General features: G+C 45.8%; 1 protein-coding gene across 1 annotated transcript in view; it reads right to left on the bottom strand.

The window, feature by feature from the left end:
* LOC115475130 (DNA annealing helicase and endonuclease ZRANB3-like) overlaps positions 1-25,497 on the bottom strand; it is a 167,855-nt gene that overhangs the window by 137,835 nt on the left and 4,523 nt on the right. Inside the window, 2 exon segments of the mRNA XM_030210869.1 lie at positions 9,528-9,546; positions 23,284-23,458. Of these exon segments, the coding sequence (XP_030066729.1) occupies positions 9,528-9,546; positions 23,284-23,405 (141 nt within the window). The 5' untranslated portion in view covers positions 23,406-23,458.

Raw genomic sequence — 25,497 nt, 5'->3', positions numbered from 1 at the left:
GCTCGCAAGCCCTAACCAACAGAAGAACTCCAAACAGAAACCAACAAAAGTGTCCCTAACAATAAATTAACAAACCTAAGCACTAAACAAACAGAAGGACTTCCAAAGCCCTATACTAACAGGAGTGCTCCTAAGCACTACTAGGGTAAGCAGGGGAGCCACAGGGAAAGAGCAGAGAACCTAAACACATAAACTAGCACAGGTGCTCCTAAGCACCAAGCACAACAGCTCTACAACCCTAAACTAACTACAGTGCTCCTAAGCACCAAACTACCAGCAGAGCTCCTAACACTAAAAGGGAAGACAGGGGAGCCAAAAGGGAAAAAACAGGGAAGCTAAGCACAGAAGACAGCAGTGCTTCCAAAGAACTAACCACAACAGAGCTTCCAAAGCCCCAAACACAGAAGTGCTTCCAAAGCACCAAAAGAGAAAGCAGGGGAGCCACAAGGGAAAAGCAGGGAAGCTAACACAGATCAAAAGTGCACACTGCACTACCACTAACCTGGACCTAAAGCAAACAACTAAGCAAACGTTGCAAAGGCCCTGAAGGGAGGAACACCACTTCCTTATCAAGGCCCTGCCTGATAATGTCACCACTATCAGACCCAGGCAGACAGCATACTGAAACAGAGCTAGAGCTAACTCAGGCTTAACCCCCCACAGCTGCAGTATAGCAGAGCAATTAGAGCCACGCTGGAAGCAACCAGCACACGGAGGCAGCTAGCTCAGGTAACACACACAGCTGCAGTATAGTAAAGCAATTAGACTCATGCTGGGAGCAGCCAGCCCACAGACAAAGAGCCAGCTCTAGCAACACAGAAAGAAGAAACAGAAGCCAGCACAGAAGCTGACCACCAGAATAAGGTAAGTCTGGGAGAGGTCATGGCCACAATCGTAACACTATCCCTGAAGAGGAAGTTCGCCAAAGGAGACCTAGGCAAAAGTATAGTTGAAGAGGATCTAAGGCAAAACTCTCTTGCTAGCTGAGAGTGTGAACAAGTGTCCAGGGAGGCAAAGCACCAGAACTGGCTGGTATGACTGCGCACTGCAGTAACCCAGAGATAGCCACAGCTAGATGATGCAAAAGAATATGGATGTCGGGGTCATAGGCACTATAGAAGGTAAACCAGAAAGAGAAGGGCACCAAAAAACTCTGGATCTCTGTAACTCCCAGTCAAATACTCAAAGCAAGAACACTCTCTCTGGAGGGAGTTCGGTACAACAGCCGGACACTAAAGTGTGAACTGTACCCATAACACTCAGTTCGAAGGTATGTATTCTAAGCACTAGGCCATGGTTCTACACCCAACACCGGGAATAAAATGGCAAAGGTGCCATAGAAGCCAGCCGAGGCACGGCGGCACCGAGCTAGAGGCACCACCAAAACAGAGGAGGCTGGAAGAAGTATGCAAAAGCCGCAACTAGTGCCAGAGTTGAATACCAGAGAACAGAACCACTGAGGAAAGGCAACCAGGCAAAAACGTAGCACAGCAGGAAACCAGCCGCCATCCTAGCCATGCAAAAACCTGATGTCAAGGCCATCAAGAAAGGAAAGGCAAGACAAGACATCATGCCCCTTGGGAAAGAAAAGTGACTCCAGCTTGGAAGAAAATTGGACCATCGGTCTGGAAACTACAACCTGCAGGTGAAGGACAGCCACCTTTCAGAATCACCCTACTGTAGCTACCAGCACCATCAAACATATAAAAGGCAAGTGACCGTACTCACTTGCAAATGCGCAGTAGAGACTTCCCTCTCTGTCCCGCCCCCGCGTCAAGACGTGATGACGGGGCGAGGGGGGCGGGACAGAGAGGGAAACTGCGTGGAAGGGGAGGGAGGGAACCGCTGACGTCGCTACCGCTCCCCCCCAAGGTAGCCGCTACCGCCCCCCCCCCCAGAGGTCGCCACCACCCCCCCCCCCCTTCACCCGGCCCGGGCCCTCTCTTCGTTATTCAACTTACAGCAGCGCCGAAACAGCAGCAAGCAGCTCAGCTTCAGCTCCCGTCGGCCTTCCTTCCCTGCCTGTGCCCCGCCCTCGCCGACGTGACGTCACACGAGGGCGAGGCACAGGCAGTGAAGGAAGGCCAACGGGAGCTGCAGCTTGCTGCTGTTTTGGCGCTGCTGTAACTTGAATAACGAACAGAGGGCCCAGGCCGGGTGAAGGGGGGGAGGGGGCGACTCCGGGGTGGGGGGGGCGGTAGCAGCTACCTTGGGGGGGGCCTTGGAGCTGGGAGGGCTGGACTGAAGGGGGCCTTCCAGCTGGCTGGGAAGAAGGCACGGGGGGGGGAAGGGGCCTTGGAACTGGGAGGGAGGGAGGGAATGGGGCCCCTTACAGTTGTGAGGGAGAGCAGAGGGCCTTGGAACTGGGAGGGAGGGAAGGGGGCCTTGGGAACTGGGAGGGAGGGCGGGCAGGGGGCCTTGCAGCTGGGAAGGGGGGAGGACTGGAACCTTGGAGCTGGGATGGAGGAACAGAGGGGGCCTTGCAGCTGGCAGGGAAGGAGGATGGCAGGGGGCCTTGCAGCTGCAACGGGAGGGGGGCCTTGGGAAAAAAAACATTCCAATACGCGCCCGTTTTAACGGGCTTAACGGCTAGTGGTAAACCTAAAGCATACAAGGACTAAGTGTAATCTTGGGCAAAGGAAGGAAAAGGACTGGCTAGAGCCTAATGGCTCTTTTTTTTTTTTTTAATGCAGCTGGGTATTCACAACAAGGAAGGAGAATGGAGAAAGGGCAGGAGAGGGCAAAAGGGTGGGGGAGGGACTTGAGATGACAAAGAGGCATACTTTCAAAGCACTTAGCCTTCCAAAGTTCCATAGGTTTCTATGGAACTTTGGAAGGCTAAGTGCTTTGAAAATGAGCCCCTAGGTGTACCCTCTGAAGGCAGCACCACTCAGCTGCACACTCCAAAGCTCACATGAACTAAGAAACCGAGAACAGGAGCTTGTAAGAGACCATCCATCTGCCTGCTGGAGACAGAGAATACTGGCTGATCAGGAAGCATTCCATCCTATAAGGCAGTACAGTTTAGAGCCCTGATGGCGAACCTATGACACGCGTGTCAGCACTGACACGCGTAGCCATTTTCGATGACACGCGGTGCCGCCGCAGTGTGGTCCGCCCTCTCTCCTTGCTCCCAGAAACTAACCTTAAAGCCTCCTTTCACGTTGCAGCAAGCAGCAGCAGGGCAGGCCACTCCTTCCTTCCGTGTCCCGCCCTCGCCTGACGTAACGTCCGCGAGGGCGGAGCACAGAAGGAAGGAGGAGAGGTCTGCCCTGCTGCTGCTTGCTGCGACGTGAAAGGAGGCTTTAAGGTTAGTTCTGGGCCCAGTAGCGGGTGGAGGGGGGGCCCAGCGACCTCGGGTGGGCAGCGATCTTGGGGGGGGGGTGCCCGGGGGCGGTCCTAGTAGCAGTGATTTTTCTCGAAGTGACACACCACCCGAGTTATGCTCGGTTTTTTGGTGAATTTTGACACACCAAGCTCAAAAGGTTGCCCATCACTGGTTTAGAGCTATCTCCACCTGCTGGTAGATGGTCACAACCCACAAGTATCTGGATTCATCTGCTGCTGAAGCTAAGGAACATGATGACTGAAATGCAGACTCGGACTTATTTCTTCTTTCATCACTAAAGCCTGTTTAATGAGCCTTGGCCTTGCATACAGACAAAATAATGCTGCTAAGGGTGCCAATGTACCAGAATAACAACAACGCTATCATCACCACAGATATCATGGCCAGACCAACGAAGGACTCCTGGACGCTTCCTTGCAGCCCAAGAGACGGTGCAGCTGCATTTTGTTTATGAAACCTCAGCTCATTATCAAGATGACCCCTTCAATATGGCGCCAGTGAGAAAATCTTGTGGCCCTTGAAGCTACAACACCAGTGTAAAGTTGCTGAATGAATTATAATCTGCCTAGGCCAATGTGCATTTACTCCGAGCTGTCTCTATGATAAAACTTTCACTGTATTCATTCTTGCCTTTTCCTATTGTTTTTGCTGCTATTGTAAATAAAAAAGCATTCTTATTTTTATAATACCCATGGTGTGGCGTTAGTTCTGTTTATTATTTGGGAGTAGTAAGCTTGGATCTGGAGATAAGAGGGAACATTTGCTTCTGACACTACTTTATCTAATGCCAGAACCTGGCAGTGTCCTGTTCTTCTGCAAATTATACTACATGTCATGGTCCCCAATAACAACCAAAAACGTTATCTGTGTACGCCCCGCAAATAAAAGTGTGACACCCCCTCAAGTAAAGAGTTTAGGTTTGTAACTGCCACTCTGTGCAGTTTACCTCCAAATGCCTTCATTTACAATTGTAACTGCAGTGCCCCTGCCTCCACCCACTTCAAGTACAAAGATACTTCACTGCTGTTTTAGCCAGAAAATATATCTAGCAGCAGTAGCAATGCTGTGAAAACAAATATTGTTTTTTGTAGCCTCAAAAAAAACACTAATTAAATGGAAAAAAACAATTACAGTTTATCAATATTTAAAACTAGAAGCCCTAGATATAATAATCAAAATCAACCCCAAATTCAGGAATGTTAATTATTATCAAGATTGCTAAAAAGTGCATTAACCATGGAAGAGCTTTCATAGTATTTTAATTGGTCTCACAAACTAAAATCCATTAATATTCCAAAAGTATTTTGAAAGTTGTTCTATTTTTACATGCTTATTATTCCATTTAAGGTAAAATTATGTCTTAGCTGATAATTTTCTTTCCTTTAACGCAGCAGATTAATCCAGGAACTAGTGGGTTAAGTCGGCCTACCAGCAGGTGGAGATAGAGATAAACAAACTAAAGGCAATGATGCCAGATGGCCTTTAGTTTGGAGATAGAGATAAACAAACTAAAGGCAATGATGCCAGATGGCCAGCTCCTTCCTCAGTTAGTATGTCATTCGTAAGCATTTGCCATGGCCAAAAATATGAAACCAATAACAACCAGAAACCATCCTCACTATGAAAAACAACTTGATCCAGAAATCGGAATCCTTTCCATGTTCCCATATCTGTCTGAACTCTGCAAAAGAGAACCCGGAAGGAAAAAATTACCATACTGCATGGAAAATGAAAAAAATGTCGGCTGAACTAAGGAGGGATCCTGGATTCATCTGCTGCGTTTAAGGAAAGAAAATTATCAGCTAAGACATAATTTTACCTTCCTTGTCACTTGCAGCAGATGAATCCAGGAACTAGTGGGATGTACCAAAGCATTCCTTAAGTAGGGTGGGAAGCCAACACCCCCGGCGCCAACACTCCCCCCCCCCCCCCAAAAAAAAAAAAAACTGCATCCTCCCGAGCAGATACGTGTAGCCTGTAATGCTTCGCAAAAGTATGACGAGACGCCCAAGTAGCCGCTCGACAAATCTCTTCCAGAGATAAGGCCGACGCCCAAGAAGCCACCTGTGCCAGAGTAGAATGCGCATTCAGGGCCACTGGAGACGCCTGCCCTTGTAGCAGATACGCCGCTCCAATGGCCTCCCTAATCCAGCAAGCAATGGAAGCCTTAGAAGCAGCCTCACCTCTTTTCGATCCCGACAAGAACACAAAGAGATGATCTGAGCGTCGAAACTCGTTAGAGATCTACTAGTACCGAAAAACAAGGCTCTTCGCACGTCCAGGAAATGTAGCAAGGCAAACTCCACCGGATAATCCTCTCTTCAAAAAGATGGAAGATAAACCGCCTGATTAACATGGAAAGCCAAAACCACTTTAGGTAGAAACGACGGCACCATCCGGATCGACACCCCTGCTTCAGAAAACTGCAAAAAAGGATCTCTGGAAGACAAAGCCTGAATTTAAGAAATCCTCCTAGCCGAAGCAATGGCCACCAAAAACACTGTCTTAAGTGTTAGATCCTTCTCAGAAACTTTATTCAACGGCTCAAACGGTGGGGCCTGGAGGGCTCGCAGTACCACATTCAAATGCAACGCTGGGCACAGCTGCCACAGAGGAGGCCGAAGTCGAAGACCCCCACGTAGCAAACGGACCACATCAGAGTGAGCTGCTAAAGAGGAACCGTCCGGTTTGCCCCTAAAACAAGCTAGCGTGGCAACCTGCACTCGAAGGGAATTATATGCCAATCTCTTTTGAAGACCATCCTGAAGGAACTCCAGAATAACCGGAATGTCCGCCCAAAAAGGCGATTCAGCACACAAAGCACACCACGCCGAGAAAGCTTTCCACACTCACGCGTACGCTGCTGAAGTAGACTGCTTCCATGCCTCCAAAAGAGTGGCAATAACGGGTCCTGAAAATCTCTTCTTCCTCAGCTGCCGCCTCTCAATAGCCAGGCCGTAAGACCAAAGCGGGAGGGATTTTCCATCTGAACTGGCTCTTGATGCAGCAGATCAAGGAAGGCGTCGTTGATAATCCAGCAACGTCGGTGACCATCTGCTCAACAGGAAATTCTGAAGAGGCCGCATGTGAGCCCTTGCCCATGGAATGACCTCCAATGTCGCCGTCATGGAACCAAGGAGCTGAACATAATACCACACTAGGGGAGCGCGACAACTCAGTAAGCATGAGAAAGCAATTTGATCCTTCGCCCCTCGGGGAGAAACACCTTCCCCCGCTTTGTATCGAATTGCACTCCAAGATACTCCAGACTGAGTAGGAACCAGATGACTCTTGTCCATATTGACCACTCAACCTAAGGACTGCAACACCACAATCACTCGACTCTCCTCTGCTGTCGTCGCCCGAAACAGCCAGTCGTCGAGATATGCATGCACTCGAATCCATATTGACCACTCAACCTAAGGACTGCAACACCACAATCACTCGACTCTCCTCTGCTGTCGTCGCCCGAAACAGCCAGTCGTCGAGATATGCATGCACTCGAATCCCCTCCTTCTGCAGGAACGCCGCCACCACCACCATGACCTTGGAAAAAGTGTGTGGGGCAGTGGCCATTCCGAAAGAAAGGGCCCGAAACTGGAAGTGTTGACCCAGCAGCGCAAATCTGAGAAATCTCTGATGGGGCTGCCAAATGGGAATGTGCAGGTAAGCTTCCCTCAAATCGAGAGCCGTCAAAAACTCGCCTGGTTGAACAGCAGCAATAACTGCCCTTAATGTCTCCATGCGGAAGTGACGAACCCGCAAAAACTGGTTTACTTTTCTGAGATCAAGAATAGGCTGAAAAGCCCCTCCGTTCTTTGGAACCACAAAGACGATGGAGTACCGATCTGTGCGCCTTTCGAGAGGAGGAACAGGCACGATAGCCCCTATCCTTAGCAGGTCTCGCAAACACTGCAGAACCGCTGTCCTCTTGGCCCATGATACACAGCGGGACTCCAGAAAAAAGTCTGTGACAGGAGACAAGAATTCTAGCTTGTAACCTTCTCGCACCACATTGAGGACCCACTGGTCTGAAGTAATTCTGGCCCACTCTGGAAGAAACAGAGAAAGCCGACCACCGATCTGCTCTCCTTCTGAGTGGACCTGCGCCCCATCACTGGGAGGCCCGAGAAGGAGCCCCCTGACGAGAGGGGGGTCCAGCCGGACGCTTCTCGTTGCAAAAGGAAGAATGCTGCCCAAAAGATTTTGTAGTTCCTGCTTTAAAAATATCAAGTGTGTGAAGTCCAAAAAACAGTAGTTCCATAGTTGTTGTTTTTTTTTCTCTCTCTCTCTCTCTCTCTGTATATACTAGCCATTGAGCCCGTAAAAACGGGCTAGTAAAGGCCCCCCCCCCCCCCCCCGGATAGGTCGCCGCCGCCGCCCCTCCCCCTCTGGGTCGCTGCCGCCACCGCCCCCCCCCCCCCCCGGAGTCCCCTCCGCCACCCCTCCACCTGGGCCGGGTACCTGGCTTCACTATTCAAACCGCCGGAACGCAGCACACAGCTCATCTGAACTGCCGTCGGCCTACCTTCTTCTCTGCATGTGTTCCGCCCTCATGTGACGTAACGTCGGCGAGGGCGGGACACAGGCAGGTAAGGGAGGCCAATGGCAGCTCAGATGAGCTGTGTGCTGCGTTCCGGCGGTTTGAATAGTGAAGCCAGGTACCCTGGCCAGGTGGAGGGTGAGTGGCGGCGGTGACTCCGGGTGGGTGGGGGGAACGGTAGTGGCAACCCTGGGGGGGGGAACGGTAGTGGCAACCCTGGGGGGGGGGGGGGCGGGGGCGACGGCGGTTCCCTCACTCACAGGTCGCAGGTTCCATCTCTGTCACGCCCCCGTCATCATGTATTGACGCGGGGGGGGGGGGGGGGACAGAGAGGGTCTCTACTGCGCATTTGCGAGTGAGTACGCCTCTTGCCATTTATATGTTTGAGATATATATATATATATATATATCTCACACTTTTAGACACAAACCTGCTTAACAGACGTGCTGCTTCCAGATGAAATTTAGTAAAATTTCCCCATTTAAAAATAGCTGAATATACAATTACAGCATCTTTCATCACCATGTTAAAAAAAAAACCCAGCTAACAAACAAGTCCAAGACAGCTTTGCTAGTACACTGCTGTTTGACTGCTCAGGGATGGCACAGCAGGCATTCACAGGAAGCAACTGAAAATGGTCTTTAAAATCCAAATAAATTCTAAACTCTGGGTATGGGAGGGGTATGGGAGGTGGGGACAGGTGGGTGGATGAGGTGGGAGGAAAGGGTGGAAAGGGGGAGGGAGTTGGGATGAGTTGATGTTTATTTTACAAGACCATTGTTTGAAGTCTGGCGCCTTGTACAGTTGTGACATGTATGATTTAAACAATAAAAAAAAAGAAAATTAAAAAAAAATTTCTATTTTGTACCTGCTATCAGCTTTTCTGGATCCAATAAATGTTTCAGTAATATCTATGGAGAAATTAGGTCTTACCTGATAATTTTCTTTCCATTAGTTCTTCACACTATTCCAGGACAAGTGGATAGTTATGTCCATCGACCAGCAGGTGGAGATAGAGAATACAGAACTGAGCACCACTACATAGCTCCCTGGTAGCAGCTCAGTTCCTCAGTATTTTTTTATTTATTTATTGCACTTGTATCCCACATTTTCCCACCTATTTTCAGGCTCAATGTGGCTTAAGTAAGAAAACACACCCAAGCAGGAGCATGGTCAGCAATCAACATATCCAGCCCCAAGGACGTCCTGAGGCCCAAAGCACAGCAGGGCACAGCACCACCGGTCTGCCAAACTCACTGCGCTGCCTGCACTTACTGAGCACAACACTCCAGGGGGGAAAGCACGACAGGGACCCAGCACCACCAGGTATGTCTGCCCACTATGCTCAACCGGGAACCAGTTGACCAACTGAACCAGGAGCAAGGCCTCAGAACCAAAGAAAGCCTGTTCATCCCCCTGCTGGAGATAGAAGATACTGAGGAGCTGAGCTGCTAGCAGGGAGCTATGTAGTGGTGGTCAGTTCTGTATTCTCTATCTCCACCTGCTGGTCGATGGACATAACTACCCACTTGTCCTGGAACAGTGGGAATGAACGTAATGGAAATAACTTCTAGAGCTCCACGGATACAAATAATTTACATTAATTGTACTTATACAAAATAAGAATTACTTACCTCATCAGCTAGCATACATCTAAAAATGAAAAGAAAAGATTATTAAAAAAAAAAAACTTCCAGAATACTATTATCTAGTCTTTATACAGGAGCCCTTAAATACAATTGTCTGACTGTAAAACTATAAGGAGGAACTAAGTTACAGAACAACTCATTTCACTTTGGAAATAGTTATAGAAATCTGGATTGCGCTAACACAAGAGCTTGGGGAATAGCAACATTCACAATTTTCCATTATTTTATGACAGTGTTAAAACATTTTATTGTGAGGTATCCCATTATCTGAAGATAAAGGAATTTATTCACTACCACCACAGAACTGACCTACTTGCAATGGTTGCAGGTCATGTTCTGTTACCTCGAACATTTAGCCTCTGGGTCCGAGGAAATAAAAAAGGATCTTCCAACAGACTAGGGGATGGGGGAGTAATTACTAACGTGTATAGAGAACAACATAGAATATTTGCCAGTTAACACATGTTAAATGGCAAAAGTGTGGGTTACTTTATCATAATGTATGTTAGTTTACATAATAAAAAAAATACAAAGCACCTCATTACTAGGCAAATTAAATTACACAACTTGTGTTGAATTTCAAAAGGCCATCAGGGACCATGGGAGAGACCATCACCATCTTTCTTTTTTTTGGCCACAAGCTTCACATTGAGGAATGCTGGCAGAACTTATTGCTCTTATATTGGGCCTCTCTTCCCTTCTCCCACAAGGACAACATTTCTTACTACCCCCCCCCCCCCCCCCCCCCACCAACCGATGGTCCAGCATCGCTCACTCTGATCCTCCCTCCACCTCTCGTGTCAGGTCAGTCCATTTATAATGTGCTTTATCTACAACTATGGATGGAGTACAAAAAAATCCATTAAAAAACAATCTTCATAGTTTGACCAGCAAACATATGCTTGATTACATCAGAACCTTTAAACTAAAATATTGATCAGAGGGTTTCAACGTATCATCGACGACGACGCCAAGATCCCTTTCTTGGTCTGTGACTCCTAATGTGGAAACTTGCATCACGTAGCTATAGTTCGGGTTCCTCTTTCCTACATGCATCACTTTGCACTTGTTCACATTAAACATCATCTGCCATTTAGATGCCCAGTCTCATAAGGTCCTCTTGCAATTTTTCACAATCCTTTTGCAATTTAACAGCAAATTTCATCAGCAAATTTAATTACCTCACTAGTTATTCCCATCTCTAGATCATTTATATGTTAAAAAGCAACGGTCCCAGCACAGACCCCTGGGGAACCCCACTATCTACCCTTCTCCATTGAGAATACTGATCATTTAACTCTACTTTCTGTTTTCTACTTTTACCCAATTGTTAATCCACAATAGGACATTACCTCCTACCTCGACTTTTTAATTTCCTCAGGAGTCTTTCATAAGGTACTTTGTCAAATGCCCTTTGAATATACAGATACACAACATCAACCGGCTCACCTTTAACCATGTGTTTATTTACCCATTCAAAGAAATGTAGTAGATTGGTGAAGCAAGACTTCCCTTGACTAAATCCATGTTAGCTTTGTCCCCCTTTTCTTTTGAAACATAAGCACTTTTGACATATGATGTGAAGAGCATTATCCTTTTGGGGAACTAGTCATATTTTGGTGTGTGTTTTTTTCCCCTAATACTCTTAACATTGGTTGTATGCACACCCATGCCCCATCAACCACTGCAGCTGTAATGATCATCAAGCGAGCATAACGACACATTTGTGGCAGTTGCTACCTTGCATTTGCTTCCTTCTCAAAACTTTTTTTTTTCAACTGTAAGGGAAAGAGCAGAGCACCTTGAGAGCCCTGGGCCTTAGTCTTCTGAGGGTGTATCTCAGGAAGGTAGAACTGTTACTGTTCTCCTGATGTTAAGTTCCTGCTTTTACCTCTCCTTTCTTTGCCTCGTTTTACTCTGCTGCTTTTCCCACTGATGGCTCTACTCCCTCCCCTTGCCTCAGAATTGCTTAAGGTAACATCACTGCTAAAACAGTATTTATCTCCGACTGTACCCAATAAGTGCAACCAAGGAGCAGATCACTCTCCTTGGGCGCTCCTAGGCTTTTCTGTGGACCCCTTTAAGTATTAACTTTCCACTATGCTCACACTACTAGTACTCACTATGGAGCCTTTGGCTCTCTGTATCAGCTGCCTCATCCTGATTCTTATTACACCCTAGTCTCCCTTTTCCAGCTTCTCCCTATCCACTGCTTCCTCTTTCTCATTCCTCTTTTTGCTTGTTCCTCCACACCGCCCCCAGATAGCCCAGGAGAGGGGTACAGGATGGGACGGGTTTTCTGGGAGGGGGTGGGGGAGGCTGGCTCTGGAGGATACTCTTACAGCGACAGCAGTGGGGGGGCAGGGCCATGGCTCGGCTCTGGCTGAAATCAAGCGGAGAATTATGGCCACGGATTTGGTTTTGGTCGGCCTCTATCTACAGCCTATGACAAGCAAACACATTATTTCCTATAAACCTTAAATAAGCGGATTCTTGGGCACCAGCCAATTCAAGGAGGAGGTCTCCAACCACCAGTAGAGCAACCAGAAGATGTGCCATGAAAGGATAGACCCCAGCCAAGAGGCGGAGAAGAGAGGATCTCGCTCTGGGCCATGACGAAAGTCTCCTATTTATACTGTTGCATACATCTAGTAGTGCTATAGAAATGCTAAGTAGTAATAGAGGGGAGGGAGAGGGACATCTGTATTGGGGATAGATAAGTATACAAATTAAGTCGAAGCATGGGATATACTAATTATGTTTTCCGTGAAACAGATTTGTCATTTTGTAAGATATACGTTTAGAGGGGGAAGAATCAGGGAGGGAAAGGGAAAGGCGAAAAAGTAAATTAGGAAAAAAAAAAAAAAAAAAACCACTACCAAAGACCTTTAAAACATGGAAGATAGGACCACCACAAAAATAAGGGGCCCTTTTACTAAGCAGTGGTAGACCCACCACGGGCTTACTGCGCATGAAACAGGAACAACCACTGGGCTACCCCCCCCCCCCCCCCCAGCACATGCCATTTCCAGCACTACAAAAATATTTTCTATTTTTGTAGCGCCGGTGTTTACCTGGCGGTAATTGGGCAGTGCTGCGAGCTACCCAGTTATTGCTGGGTTAGCGCAGGAGCCCTTGCCGCTAAATGAATGGGTAACAGTAAGTGCTCCCCTCCTGAAATGGCCGCACGGTAAGTGGTTCACTTACCGCACGGCCATTTCTTAAAAAAAAAAAAAAAGAAACAGCCTTTTACCTGCTACAGTAAAAGGGGCCTCAGCGAACGTCACAAACATGCACTGACGCTAATGCAGACCCCTAAGATCACTAATAGCAACAATAAAGACGCTCATCCAAGTCCATGGCATCATAAGTCCATGCTACACAGGTACAGTAACTGCAGAGAGATATGCCGGGCATGCCCCCAAAAGTTAGAGTACAGCCTTTGTACTTACCATATTGCTCCTGCGTGTTAAATGTAAACTTTTTACTGTACTTTAGTAAACATGCCCCCCTTTGTTTTACTTTTGTTAGTTTTACTTTGTACTTTTAGTCTCCTTTTATTTTGATGCTTTTCTCATCTTTTTTTCCCCCTCTTCCATATACTCTCCTCTCATTCTCATCCCTGTCTATCACCTTCCCCTGATTCCAAGAACAACCACCTTTCTTCTTTCCACTAATCTCCCTCACTCCAGGTATTCACCTCTTCTAAAGTACAATACAGCCCTGTTTGGTTTGCAGACACCCCTTCTCCTGGTCTTATACTCAGCTGGATACATCCAGCTTTCCCCTCTTTGGCTTAAGCCCCATCTGACCTGGGACCCACCAGCATCTCTTCCATGAGTATGATTCTGGATTTAAGGTAAACAAGTATAGCGCCCCATTCTGGGCTGCGTTGGCAATGCCGTGCAACTTTGTAAAAAGGGGGGTGGCAGGGGAAATAATCTGAAAGTTTATTTTTTTTATATTTTATGTAGCTCACACCTTTTCAGTAGTAGTTCAATGTATTACACTCAGTACAGTAGGAATTTCCCAATACCAAGAGGCCTTACAATCTAAGTTTACACTTGAAGCAAAAGAAGGATAAGGGCCCTGTTTACCAAGCAGCGCTAAGGGCGCGTTAACATTTAGCATGCGCTAAACGCTAAGTTGCCCATAGGAATATATGAGCAACTCGAGTTTAGCACGCGCTAAAAACAATAGCATGGCTTAGTAAACAGGGCCCTGACTTGCCCAAGATTGCAAGGCACATCAGTGGGCACTGAACCCTAACAATACCCACACTCAATAATTCAAAGAACTCCTTCATCTCTGCGACCTTGACCTCCCTCACATACAACCTACCCATAACAAAGGTCACTCACTAGACATCATCTCTTACAAATTCTCCACAAACCAGAACATCCATATTTCTGATATTAACTGGTCTGCCACCCCCTGGTCAGACCATCACAAAGCAACACTATCCCTATTATGGTGGAAAAAAGGTCAGCTTATCAAACAAGACCCAATGACAATCACCACTAGAGGACGGATCGACAAGGAAAGGTTTTGGCAACAAATATATAACAACAATTGGAGACACAACCTAACTCAAATCACTTCCTCACTGAATGGGACAACAGATGCAAAACTACACTAGATGACATAGCCCCATTAGGTACAAAAACCGTACACAGAAGCAACCTCACACCATGGTTCAGTAACATACTAAAAACCCTAAAATCACAAACCAGGAAACTAGAAAAGGCATGGAACAAATCTAGAGATACACACACCTACAATGCATGGAAACAGTCACACAGGAAATACAAAAATGCCATCAAACGAGCAAAAAGATCCTACTACACACAAACAATTCTAACCAGCGGTACAGACATAAAAAAACAATACCAACTCATAAAGAATCTTATTAATACCAACCCAGTCACATCATCCTCCACAAACTGCCCATCGGTTGACCAGCTGGCAAATTACTTCAATAACAAAATCACCAATCTTTGCAGCACAATTCACAATAGGACATTACCTCCCAATCAAAGAACGTATCAATTTCAAAGCCCAGACTTTAATCCACAAGATAATACACGGAGAATCTCCGAACTATATGATAAATCTGGTCGACCTTCCAGCAAGAAACGTGTCTGTATCCTCACGAAAGTACCTCAACCTGCACTACCCCAGCTGTAAAGGTCTCAAGTACAAAACTTATTATGCATCCAATTTCTCCTTCCTGGGCAGCCGTCTATGGAACGCTCTCCCTAGACCTATCCGAGCAATTCATGATCACCTACCATTTAGAAAAGCACTAAAAACCCATCTATTCAAACAAGCCTACCCAAAAGACCCAGATTAATTTCTTGAACCCATCTACCTTGCATATACTGAAGAGAAAACGACATTGACCCAGACTCTATCTCCCACCTTACCTTCCTCTCTCTATCACCTGTCTCTACCTACCTACCCATCCTATTACTACGTTATACTTAATTTCCTACTTTACATAACAAAATTCTGTTACCTATTACTATGTAAGCCGCATTGAGCCTGCTTTTAGTGGGAAAGTGCAGGACACAAATATAATAAATACATAAATAAATAAATAGCTCCCCTGGGTCTCAGCCTACTGATCCTCCAATCTGTTTATCTTATGTATTCTGTTACTAGTTACTGCTAGATGGCTAGGATATGAAGACACACTTGCACTATTTGCTCATCAATAGTTCAGATCCTCAGGCATCTTCATATTAAAGCTTGAATATTACACTAGTGTTTCCCAAGCCTATCACACAGTACCCCCCACCTAGTTAGGCTGTTTTTCAGGATATCCATATACTGCATGACAACAACCCCTCTCAATATACTCAAAAATCCACAAATACTGGTACATAACCAAACAACTAAAAACCAGTACAGAACCACAACTACAATTAATATTCACAAAGCTGCTTCTCACACTTTGACATTTTATTAATGCTTGTTTGAACGGGTTCTGCTACCTGTCATTATTATGCTGATTGCCTTGTATGATGTCATTTCCAAGTAGTGTTTTAAGCCACTGGGATCACAAATGCCATGACACCATTTTGAAAATGATTGGAGTCTATTTGAATTGAAGTTTATGTGAAGAATATTTTGGTAGAGCTCTCCCAAGTCCAAGGCAGCATTCCAAATGAAACTCACGGATTCGGGCGCTTTAGGGGGGCAAGGTTCCACACAGCTTTCATCTTTAATTTGGACTCTGGATAAGTACATTTATAACATTTGTTAACTGCTGCACTAAGAGTGAGTTATTGGACGTATATATTTTTTTTTTTACTGAATTTCACATTATTGCATTAATTTTGTTGGTGCTTGTTTTTTGGAGACAGCCTGATGAAAGATAATGGAAACATTCTCACCCATTATCAGGCACACACTAAAGCTGTATTGTGGGCGATTAAACATTATGAGGTCACTCCCGATTTATTTATTAATTGTAGTTGTGGTTATGTATACTGCTTTTTAGTTGTTTAACAATCACTCTCAGGCATAGTCAATGTGGATATCCTACAAGCCAGAGTAACAAGGACTGGGGTATCAAAACATTCAGCCTGCAGGATGCTTCTGGCCCAACGATACCCTTCATTTGGTCCACAGTGGCAGTAGTGCAGTACCCTGGACCATGTCTTCTTTCTCCTCATCCAGGCCCACACTGTCACACTTTCAACCACGCAGCCCCATAGTATCCCACATGGCATCCCACATGGTTCAACTTACCACACTGGCCCCAGAAAGCAGATGACAACATGATTGAAGGTGCTGCATAACCACTATTGTTGCCCACTTCCCAATAACAAGTGGGATGGTCGTAGAAGCATAACTGAAGGGGCTGAAGGGAGGCGAACAGTGATTGAGGGCAAAAGGTATGGGAGGACTCAAACCTCAAGCAAAAGCAAGTGTTGGAATCTGTGAACAGCTGGAGGGCAAATGCCTGTCCCTTTCCCGATGCCCCCCCCCCCCCCCCACCCCAGGATACATGCTGTGCCAATATCTTTATGGTTCCCAAGTCCTCAGGCAGGACCTGAATTAATTAAGTTAAAACCTCGGGGACCCCTAACCAAAAACTATGAGGTCATTACTACACGAGTCTCAATCGGGATTCCGCCCAGCCCACAGTACAGAAACTGTCCTACTCACCCTAATATCCAAATTCAAACAAGAAATTGCATTTGGAATCAACATCCTCCTTCTACAATTCGATTTATCCAGTGCATTTGACATGGTAGACCATAACATACTAACCAAACTACTGGACAAACTTGGAATCGGCGGAAAAATTATTAACTGGATAAAAGAATTTATCACATCAAGATCCTACCAAGTTAAATCACCCATGGCTACTTCACCACCAATCTGTGGTGTACCTCAAGGATCCCCCCTAACACCGATACTCTTCAATCTAATGATGATCTCACTAGCCAAGGCCTTATTCAGACATGATCTCAACCCTTTCATATACGCTGATGACGTAACCATATTCATCCCCTTTAAATGAAACCTAACAGAAATCTCTGACAAAATATCCATGGGAATGAACATCTTAACCTCCTGGGCCAACACCTTTAGAATGAAATTGAACAAAGAAAAAACACAATGCCTAATCCTCTCGTCTCAGCACTCTGCACCCCCCCCCCCCCCCCCATCTAATCTTACCACCTCCGACACTACAATCCCCATTTCTGACAACCTGAAAATCTTTGGAGTGACACTAGACAACCACCTTTCCCTCGAGAACCATGCCACAACCACCACGAAGAAAATGTTTACAATGATGTGGATATTGAAATGCGTAAAACCATATCTACCTCTGAAAACATTCCAGAACTTGGTGCAACCCACGGTACTTACCCACGTTGACTACTATAACAGCATTTTTATAGGCTGCAAAGCCCACATCCTGAAAAAAATTCAGACTGCCCAAAACACAGCAGCGAGACTCATCTTTGGCAAATCACGCTTTGAGAGTGCAACTCCTCTCCGTGCAAAATTACACTGGCTCCCCATCAAAGAACGTTATCAACTTTAAAGTCCACACATTAATCCACAAGATAATACATGGCGATTCTCCAGCCTATATGACAAATCTAGTTTACCTCCCAGCAAGAAACATGTCTGTATTCTCACGAAACTTCCTCAACCTGCACTATCCCAACTGTAAAGGTCAAAACTTATTATGGATCCAATTTCTCCTTCCTTGGCAGCCAACTCTGGAACGCCCTCCCTAGACATATCAGATCTATGACCATCTACCTTTCAGGAAAGCATTAAAAACCCATTTATTCAAGCAAGCCTACCCTAAAGAACCTGATTAAACTTATGAACCGATCTACCTAACGAACACCGAAGAATCAACGACAACGACATTGACCCAGACTACATCTCCCACATCACCCTCACCTCACCTATCCCTACCAACCCATCCATTCTTCCACTTCTCCATCCAATCACTACCCCATATCGCCTATATTTACCAACCCATCCAAGCTATTCCTATGCTACATTTAATTTTCCTACCTAACAACATTCTGTATAACCTAATACTATGTAAGTTCAAACATGCGTGGGATATGCATAGAAGAATCCTGTGCAGAAGGAATGGATCCTCAGAAGCTTAGCTGAAATTGGGTGGCGGAGCAGGTGGGGGGAAGAGGGGGTGGTGGTTGGGAGGCGAGGATAGGGGAGGGCGGACTTATACGGTCTGTACCAGAGCCGGTGATGGGAGGCGGGACTGGTGGTTGGGAGGCGGGAAATACTGCTGGGCAGACTTATATGGTCTGTGCCCTGAAAAGGACAGGTACAAATTCAAGGTAAGGTATACACATATGAGTTTGTCTTGGGCAGACTGGATGGACCATGCAGGTTTTTTTCTGCCGTCATCTACTATGTTACTATGTAAGCCGCATTGAACCTGCTTTTAGTGGGAAAGTGCGTGATACAAATGTATTAAATAAATAAATTAATTAATTAAAGCCAAATGGGAACAAGAAGCAGGGAGTCCTCTGATGGGGTGGGAGGCAGGAGTTATGCTGAAGGGAATTGCTGCCCTCACAACAGATGAAAGACTGAGAGAATGTGGCTATCAGATAATTATGCAAGCCTATATGTCAGGGCAACAGTTGTCACATATGGGTTCCCTGCAAAGAGCGAACTGTGTTAAATGTAGCCAAACCCCACATACGTTGTTTCACGCTTTTTGGGCATGTCCAGGGGTAAAGGCCTTTTGGGCACGGGTTAGGCGATTCATGTCCCGGAAATTGGGAAGATCAGTGACAGGAACGTGGGATCACTTTATATTGGATACGACCAGGGCTTTCAGCACCCTCTCGGTAGGGGCATGCCGACTATGTCGTAAGCTGAGCCTGGTGGCACGGAAAACTGTTTTGCAGTATTGGACAGTTCTGGAGCCGCCGGCGTATTGGCATTGGAGGAACCAGGTACATATACTAGCTACATGGGAGGCATGGGATGCAAAAGGTTCCCCAAAACGGCGTGTGCATTTTATGCAGACATGGGACCCCTATTTGGTGACGCTAAGCCCTAGAGGACGTAGTAACCTCCTCAACTGGCATAACGTGGCACACTAGGATACTTTTGAGGATAGCTCTGAACACATACACACACAAAATTGTAATTCATAGAGTCGGGGGAGGGGAGGGCTCTCTCTGGGCTATAAGAACACAAGCCCGGAGGGGGATAGGAGGGGGAGGGTGGGGAAGGAGCTAGGGAGGGGGTTGGGGTGGGGGTGGAGGGGGGGGAATAAGACTCATTGGTTTTGTTGATGCATTTGTAAAAGCTTTAATGATGTATTGGTTTGAAATAAAAAATGTTGACACAAACATAAGCCCTACAGGATGGGGGGGAGCAGCAAGGTTAATTGTTTGAACATACGATCGCTCTAATTTGCACTTTGTTGGTATTGTTTAAGGGGTATCTACTGAGAGTATGGATTGTTAATTCTTTGCAGCACCAATAAATCTGTTGTAATATACAATGGTTTAGATACAGTAGGGGTACAAAAGGGGGGGAGGGGCAAAAATGTTAAAAAATTTTGATGACTGTTATACTATGTGTGATAATACTGTATTGATGTCATTGTGGTGAGTTTGTTTTGTACCTTTTGAAGTGTCATCAATAAAAAATGTTGAAACATAATTAAGTTAAAACCAGCCACCACTGGCTGCAATGCCACACATTAAAACATAATAGTAACTAGCCGTTAAGCCAGTTAAAACGGGCGAGATTTGTACTTCTCACCTCCATGTCCAGCAAATCTCCTCTCTCCCCTGCCCTCCCCTCCCCCGATCCATGTCCAGCAACCCTGCTCTCTCCCCTGCCCTCCTCCCATGTCCAGCAGCCCTGCTGTATCCCCTGGCCTCCCCCGTCCACCAACCATCCTCTCTCCCCTGCCCTCCCCCCATATCCAGCAACCCTCCTCTTTCCCTTGCCCCCCCCCCCCCCCGTCCAGCAACCCTGCTCTCTCCCATGCCCTCCTCCCATGTCCAGCAGCCCTCCTCTCTCCCCACCCCCATGTCCAGCAACCCTCCTCTCCCCTGCCCTCCCCTCCATCGATCCATGTCCAGTAACCCTGCTCTGTCCCCTGCCCTCCCCCCATGTCCAGCAACCCTCCTCTCTCCCCTGCCATCCCCCATATCCAGCAACCCTCCTCTTTCCCTTGGCCCCCCCCCCCCCCGGTCCAGCAACCCTGCTCTCTCCCATGCCGTCCTCCCATGTCCAGCAGCCCTCCTCTCTCCCCTCCCCCATGTCCAGCAACCCTCCTCTCCCCTGCCCTCCCCTCCATCAATCCATGTCCAGCAGCCCTGATCTCTCCCCTGTCCTCCCCCCTATGTCCAGCAGCCCTCCTGTCTCCCCTGGCCTCACCCCGTCCACCAACCCTCCTCTCTCCCCTGCCCTCCCCCCATATCCAGCAAACCTCCTCTTTCCCTTGGCCTCCCTCCACGTCCAGCAACCCTCCTCTCTGCCCTGCTCTCTCCCCATGTCCAGAAACCCTCCTCTCTCCCCCCTGCCCTCCCCCCATGTCCAGCTACCCTCTTCGCCCCCACTCCCTCCCTTCTCCATGCCGGGCCCCCTGCACTGACATGAGAGTGACTCTCACCTCCGTGTGAAAGCGCTGCAGGCAGCAGCAGATCGCTCTGCTGCTGCCTGCAGCGCTTCCACATGGAGGTGAGAGGCGCTGTCATGTCACTGCAGGGGGCCCGATACGGAGGGGGGGGAGGGAGCAGCGGCGGCGACGACGTCGGGGATGGGGGGGGAGGTTGGTGCGCCGGCAATGTTCCTTCCTTTCCTTCGTCTCCAGGCTCCAGCGGCAGCGTCCATTTCCCTCTCTGTTCCGCCCTCTGATGTCATCACGTCTTGACAAGAGGGCGGGACAGAGAGGGAAGTGTCTACTGCGCATTTGCGGTTGAGTCGGTCACTTGTCTTTTATTATGTTTGATATCAATTTGTTAGGAAACAACTAGCCACACACCTGAGATTACCCCACGGACACTTAGATGGTCTATCCCCAGAACAGCTCAGGTCCACCTGCACTTGCTGCTTGTGCTCTACACTAGCACCCTTCTCCAACCAACTGGGTCACAACCACCTCTAGGCGAGTCTCCCGCTCTCAAATTATCCCCAGTGATTTCAAGGTTATTGATGCCACACTTCCAGTGGTCCCTCAGTTCCCAGAAAGCACTCACAGACTCAACACACAAACCACCAGGATTCTTTATCAGTCCAAACAGAGTCAACAAACTAAAAATCATTTTTCAAAATTGAGCAATGAAACAGAAAAAAGTGCAATCAGCAAACAATAAAAGGTAACTGAAATATGGATCAATTTTAACACTAACATTTGTATACCATCTAAACAGTACCTGGATAGATCAGAAAATATGCTGCTCACAGGTTATCAAATATAACTGATCACGGGGCCTCAGCAAATAGATCTGTCTCTCTCTTTTTCCGGGCTAAGACTGGGGAAAAAAGCCAGTAAAATCCAAATGAAAAAGAGCTCCTGGGTCAATTAGAGCCCAGAACAAGTTTTAAAAGTATACAGCTCACAACTTCCTCACTGAGTGACACTAAAGAGGGAGCATTCACAGCTTTAACATAAAACATTCACCACCTGTTGCTGGCCACTAGAAGAAATACACTTCAGGAAATAATTAAGGCTGTTTTACAGGCTTTAAACAAAAAAAAAACAAACAAAAAAAACACTGTTCTGTCACAGCAATGTATAGTAACTACCAGGTGTATGCAGTCCTTTATAAGTATATACAACATGAAGGCCCCTCCCCTTCAAAAAGGTTCTTAATGTCACCACCATGGCATTCACAATTTCAGGTGACCTGGAGAGCAGAAGCAACAACTTGGGAATCAAAATTAACACTACCACTGAGTCCCCAGCCAGTAAACCAGGGGTGCACAAACTCACCCCCTATTTGCGACAGCTGCGCTGCCTCTCTCCTTACATCGAGAAGGGAAATCTTATCCCAGTTGCGCATGCCATGATAACATCAAGACTGGATTACTGCAATGCACTATACAATGGTCTGACTACAAAGGGCCTGCACCAGCTCCAGTTGATTAGGAGTGCAGCAGCAAGACTCATAGAAGGTTGCAAACGACGTGACCACATCACACCATTTTTGCAAAACCTTGATTGGCTACAAGTACAATACATGGCTAAATTTTAAACTCTATGTCTGATCTTCAAGGCCCTGAAAGGAAATGGCCGCGAGTACCTGAAGAATAGGATGATCCTCTACACACCTCCAAGGACACTAAGGTCCTCTCAAGGACTATCACTAACCACAACCTCTCCAAAAGACATTACACGATGTGATACCCGCAAGCAAGCCTTCTCTGGAGTAGCCCCCACACTCTGGAATGCACTGCCTGAAAGGCTCCACTTAACACAAGATTATCTCTATTTCAGGAAGCAGGTGAAAGCTTGGCTGTTCAACCAGGCCTTTAATGGAAGAAGTAACTAAAGTGTTAGTCTCACTCACGCACACAAGGAGTGACTTGGGCTGCACATACCGCCGCAGGACACGTTTATCCACTCCTACCCTAGCTGAGATATTTAACCATGTCTCTGACCTCATGTGCAACTTTCTCTAAATAAGTCACCTAATTTTTTTTTAACTCTTCTTACTCTCTTACCTATCTATATGTTCCCTCTTTTATTTGCCCTTCACTATCAATTAAAATGTTCTATTATGTATTGTGTTGACATTGTAAGTAGTATACTATGCCATACTTTGTATTGTTATTTGAATATTTTGACTGCTGTAATTGCCTATTGCTCATGATTGATGTATTCTTACTGTACACCGCCTTAAGTGAATTCCTTCAAAAAGGCGGTAAATAAATCCTAATAACCATAATTTTGTTATGTGGGTTTTTAGACATTCAGTGCTTCATATGCAGAGCTAACATTCAATTTCGTTTCAGTTTTAAGAGAACAGCAAGGAATGCAAAAACAAAAAAGCAATTATTCCTGACTTGATCTACTTCCAAGTCTGTACTAAAGTTTCATAACATTTTCAAACCTTTCTGTAAACATTTTCTACAAGATAAAATGATTCATTGACACAGAACTTTACTCTTGAAAAATAACAGTGCAGGCCTAATATTGGCATTCTTCTATACTGATCTATTCCCAGCACCACACAAAATCCACTTTTTTTTTTCTTACCTGCCATCTCTTTTCAATGCAAACTTGATACCTTCCTTCTGAAAAGGAAGCAGTTGCTCTCTCAGCTTCTGAGGCAAAAAAGACAGTTCACCATCAAACTCATTTTCTGAACAAGAAGGCATGTTGAGTGGAGATTAACTAGATTCTTCTTTAACTTGACTTCTTCAAGTTAGACCTATTCAAAATAACAACAAAAATAGCAATTTGTCAGTACTGTAAAATAGTAACTGGTATAGAAGAAACTGAATCACTTACTGATACACTAAGCCGACTCTATCCTAACACAAATGCTAGAATCTTTAATTCACAATTTCAAAGTCTACCCTAAAAAAAATTATGACACCTTTTAAGTCTCCTTAAGCAAATTCTTTGCATAACTTCATAACAGAGCTGTTACAAATGAAAAGACAATTACATTCAATATTTGGAAGCTGATTCACGGAAATATGTTACCATTTTAATACAAAGTCTATGTTGATTGTGAATAATCCCCATAGATTAAAATTAGATATGTGGCAATTATGTGGCAATTAACGCCAGTTAAATCAATCTGCAAAAAAAAAATGCACCTTGATAATGATTGAAGATTATCTCAAAAGTCTATTAAGCTTTATGAATATTATGATAAATAAACCAAATGGCAAACACTCCTCACTAGATTGACCTCCATGTTCCCAATACATGCAAGGAAAATATTCAATATGGTGAAATTTCATCTTATATAAACATTTCTTCCTTGATTCCTGTTATATGAATCCAGATGATTTATGTCACCCTACCAGCAAATGGAGGCAGAAAAACTGAACTCTTCCAGTGACATAGAAGTATAAGGATTGGTGCAACCTGGAATTTTACAGTACGCCAATTGCAAAGTAAACATCATGAATTTATATACAATGCCTTGGAAACCATCTAAAGGAAACCTCTGCATATTAGTAAAAGCTACAAAGATACTTAGAACCCCAAGAAATGAGAGAATAGGTAGGTGCCAAAAAGAACTACCTGCACACTGCAGTCTTCTTAGGTGGGCCATGGAATGGTCTAGCAACATTCAAGAAAGAGAAATAATCAGGTAGACCACATTTCACCTTCCTTTTCATCCTGCTGAACCAGTCCGGACAAGTGGGATGTACAAAAGCTCTATTCCTTAGGGTGGGAAGAAGACAAGGTCCCTTATTACACAGCTCTGCCAATCATCTTTCACCAGAACATCAATCTTGTACCATTTCACAAATTAATGTAGCAATGACCAAGTCACTGACCTACAAATATCTTCTGGAGACATTTCCCAGGTCTCCACTGAGGAAGCCGTCTGAGCTGTTGAATAAGCCCACAGTCCTACTGTAACCACTTTCTGGTTGAGAATATATGCCACTTTTATTGCGGCCTTGATCCAATGTGCTAGAGAGAATTTTGAGGCTGCCTCCCTCTTGCTTGGCTCATTACAGAAAACACAAAGCCAATTTGGAGACCAGAAGACATTGTCACAGGTCTGCAAAGAAGGCAAAAGTACTTTATGCCTATCCAACTTACACTGACCAAGCTGTCCCCAATTTTGCTTTCTCAAAAAAAAACATCAGAAGTAATACCATCTGATTCCTATGAAAGCATACAACCACCTATAGCAAAAATGAAGGTACTATGGGAATGGAAACTGAGTAAGCTACTAGGATCCCACCAAGTGCTGCATTTTAATATTGTAATCGCAATTAATGGTATGTTATTTATTTTTCCTACTGCATTTCCTTGTGACTAAGCACCCAACCCTACATTGCCCCAGGTACAAAAACTATGAGCCCACTAGAAATAGAAATGTGCCTGAATACAAAATGTAACCCCTTTTGATAGTACCACAAAAAGGTGGTATATAAATAAATCTAATAATAATAAATAATGCCTGTCACAGAGGCTCAAAGGGCAGACTAGCCAACCTATTAAGGGCTAGGTTAGATCCCACTGCAGTAGAACAACCTGTAATGGTGGTAAAATAGGCTTCACTTCCTGCAAGAAGTGCACCACATCCATCTGAGCTACCAAGGAGGCACCACTGATCTTGCCTTTGGGGAACCGAAGACCAACCTATGATCAAGAGCCTCCCCCCAGTAGAAATGCCAAAATGGAAGACAACAATGCCCACCATATAAAAAAATTGTACTCTAAACACCAACACTCGAACACCTGCCACATGTGAACATGCCAAGCACGTAAAACTGC

The sequence above is a fragment of the Microcaecilia unicolor genome, chromosome 7 (genome assembly GCF_901765095.1).
Source record: "Microcaecilia unicolor chromosome 7, aMicUni1.1, whole genome shotgun sequence".
Lineage (NCBI taxonomy): Eukaryota > Metazoa > Chordata > Amphibia > Gymnophiona > Siphonopidae > Microcaecilia > Microcaecilia unicolor.
This window is presented reverse-complemented; position numbering and strand designations above follow the sequence as displayed.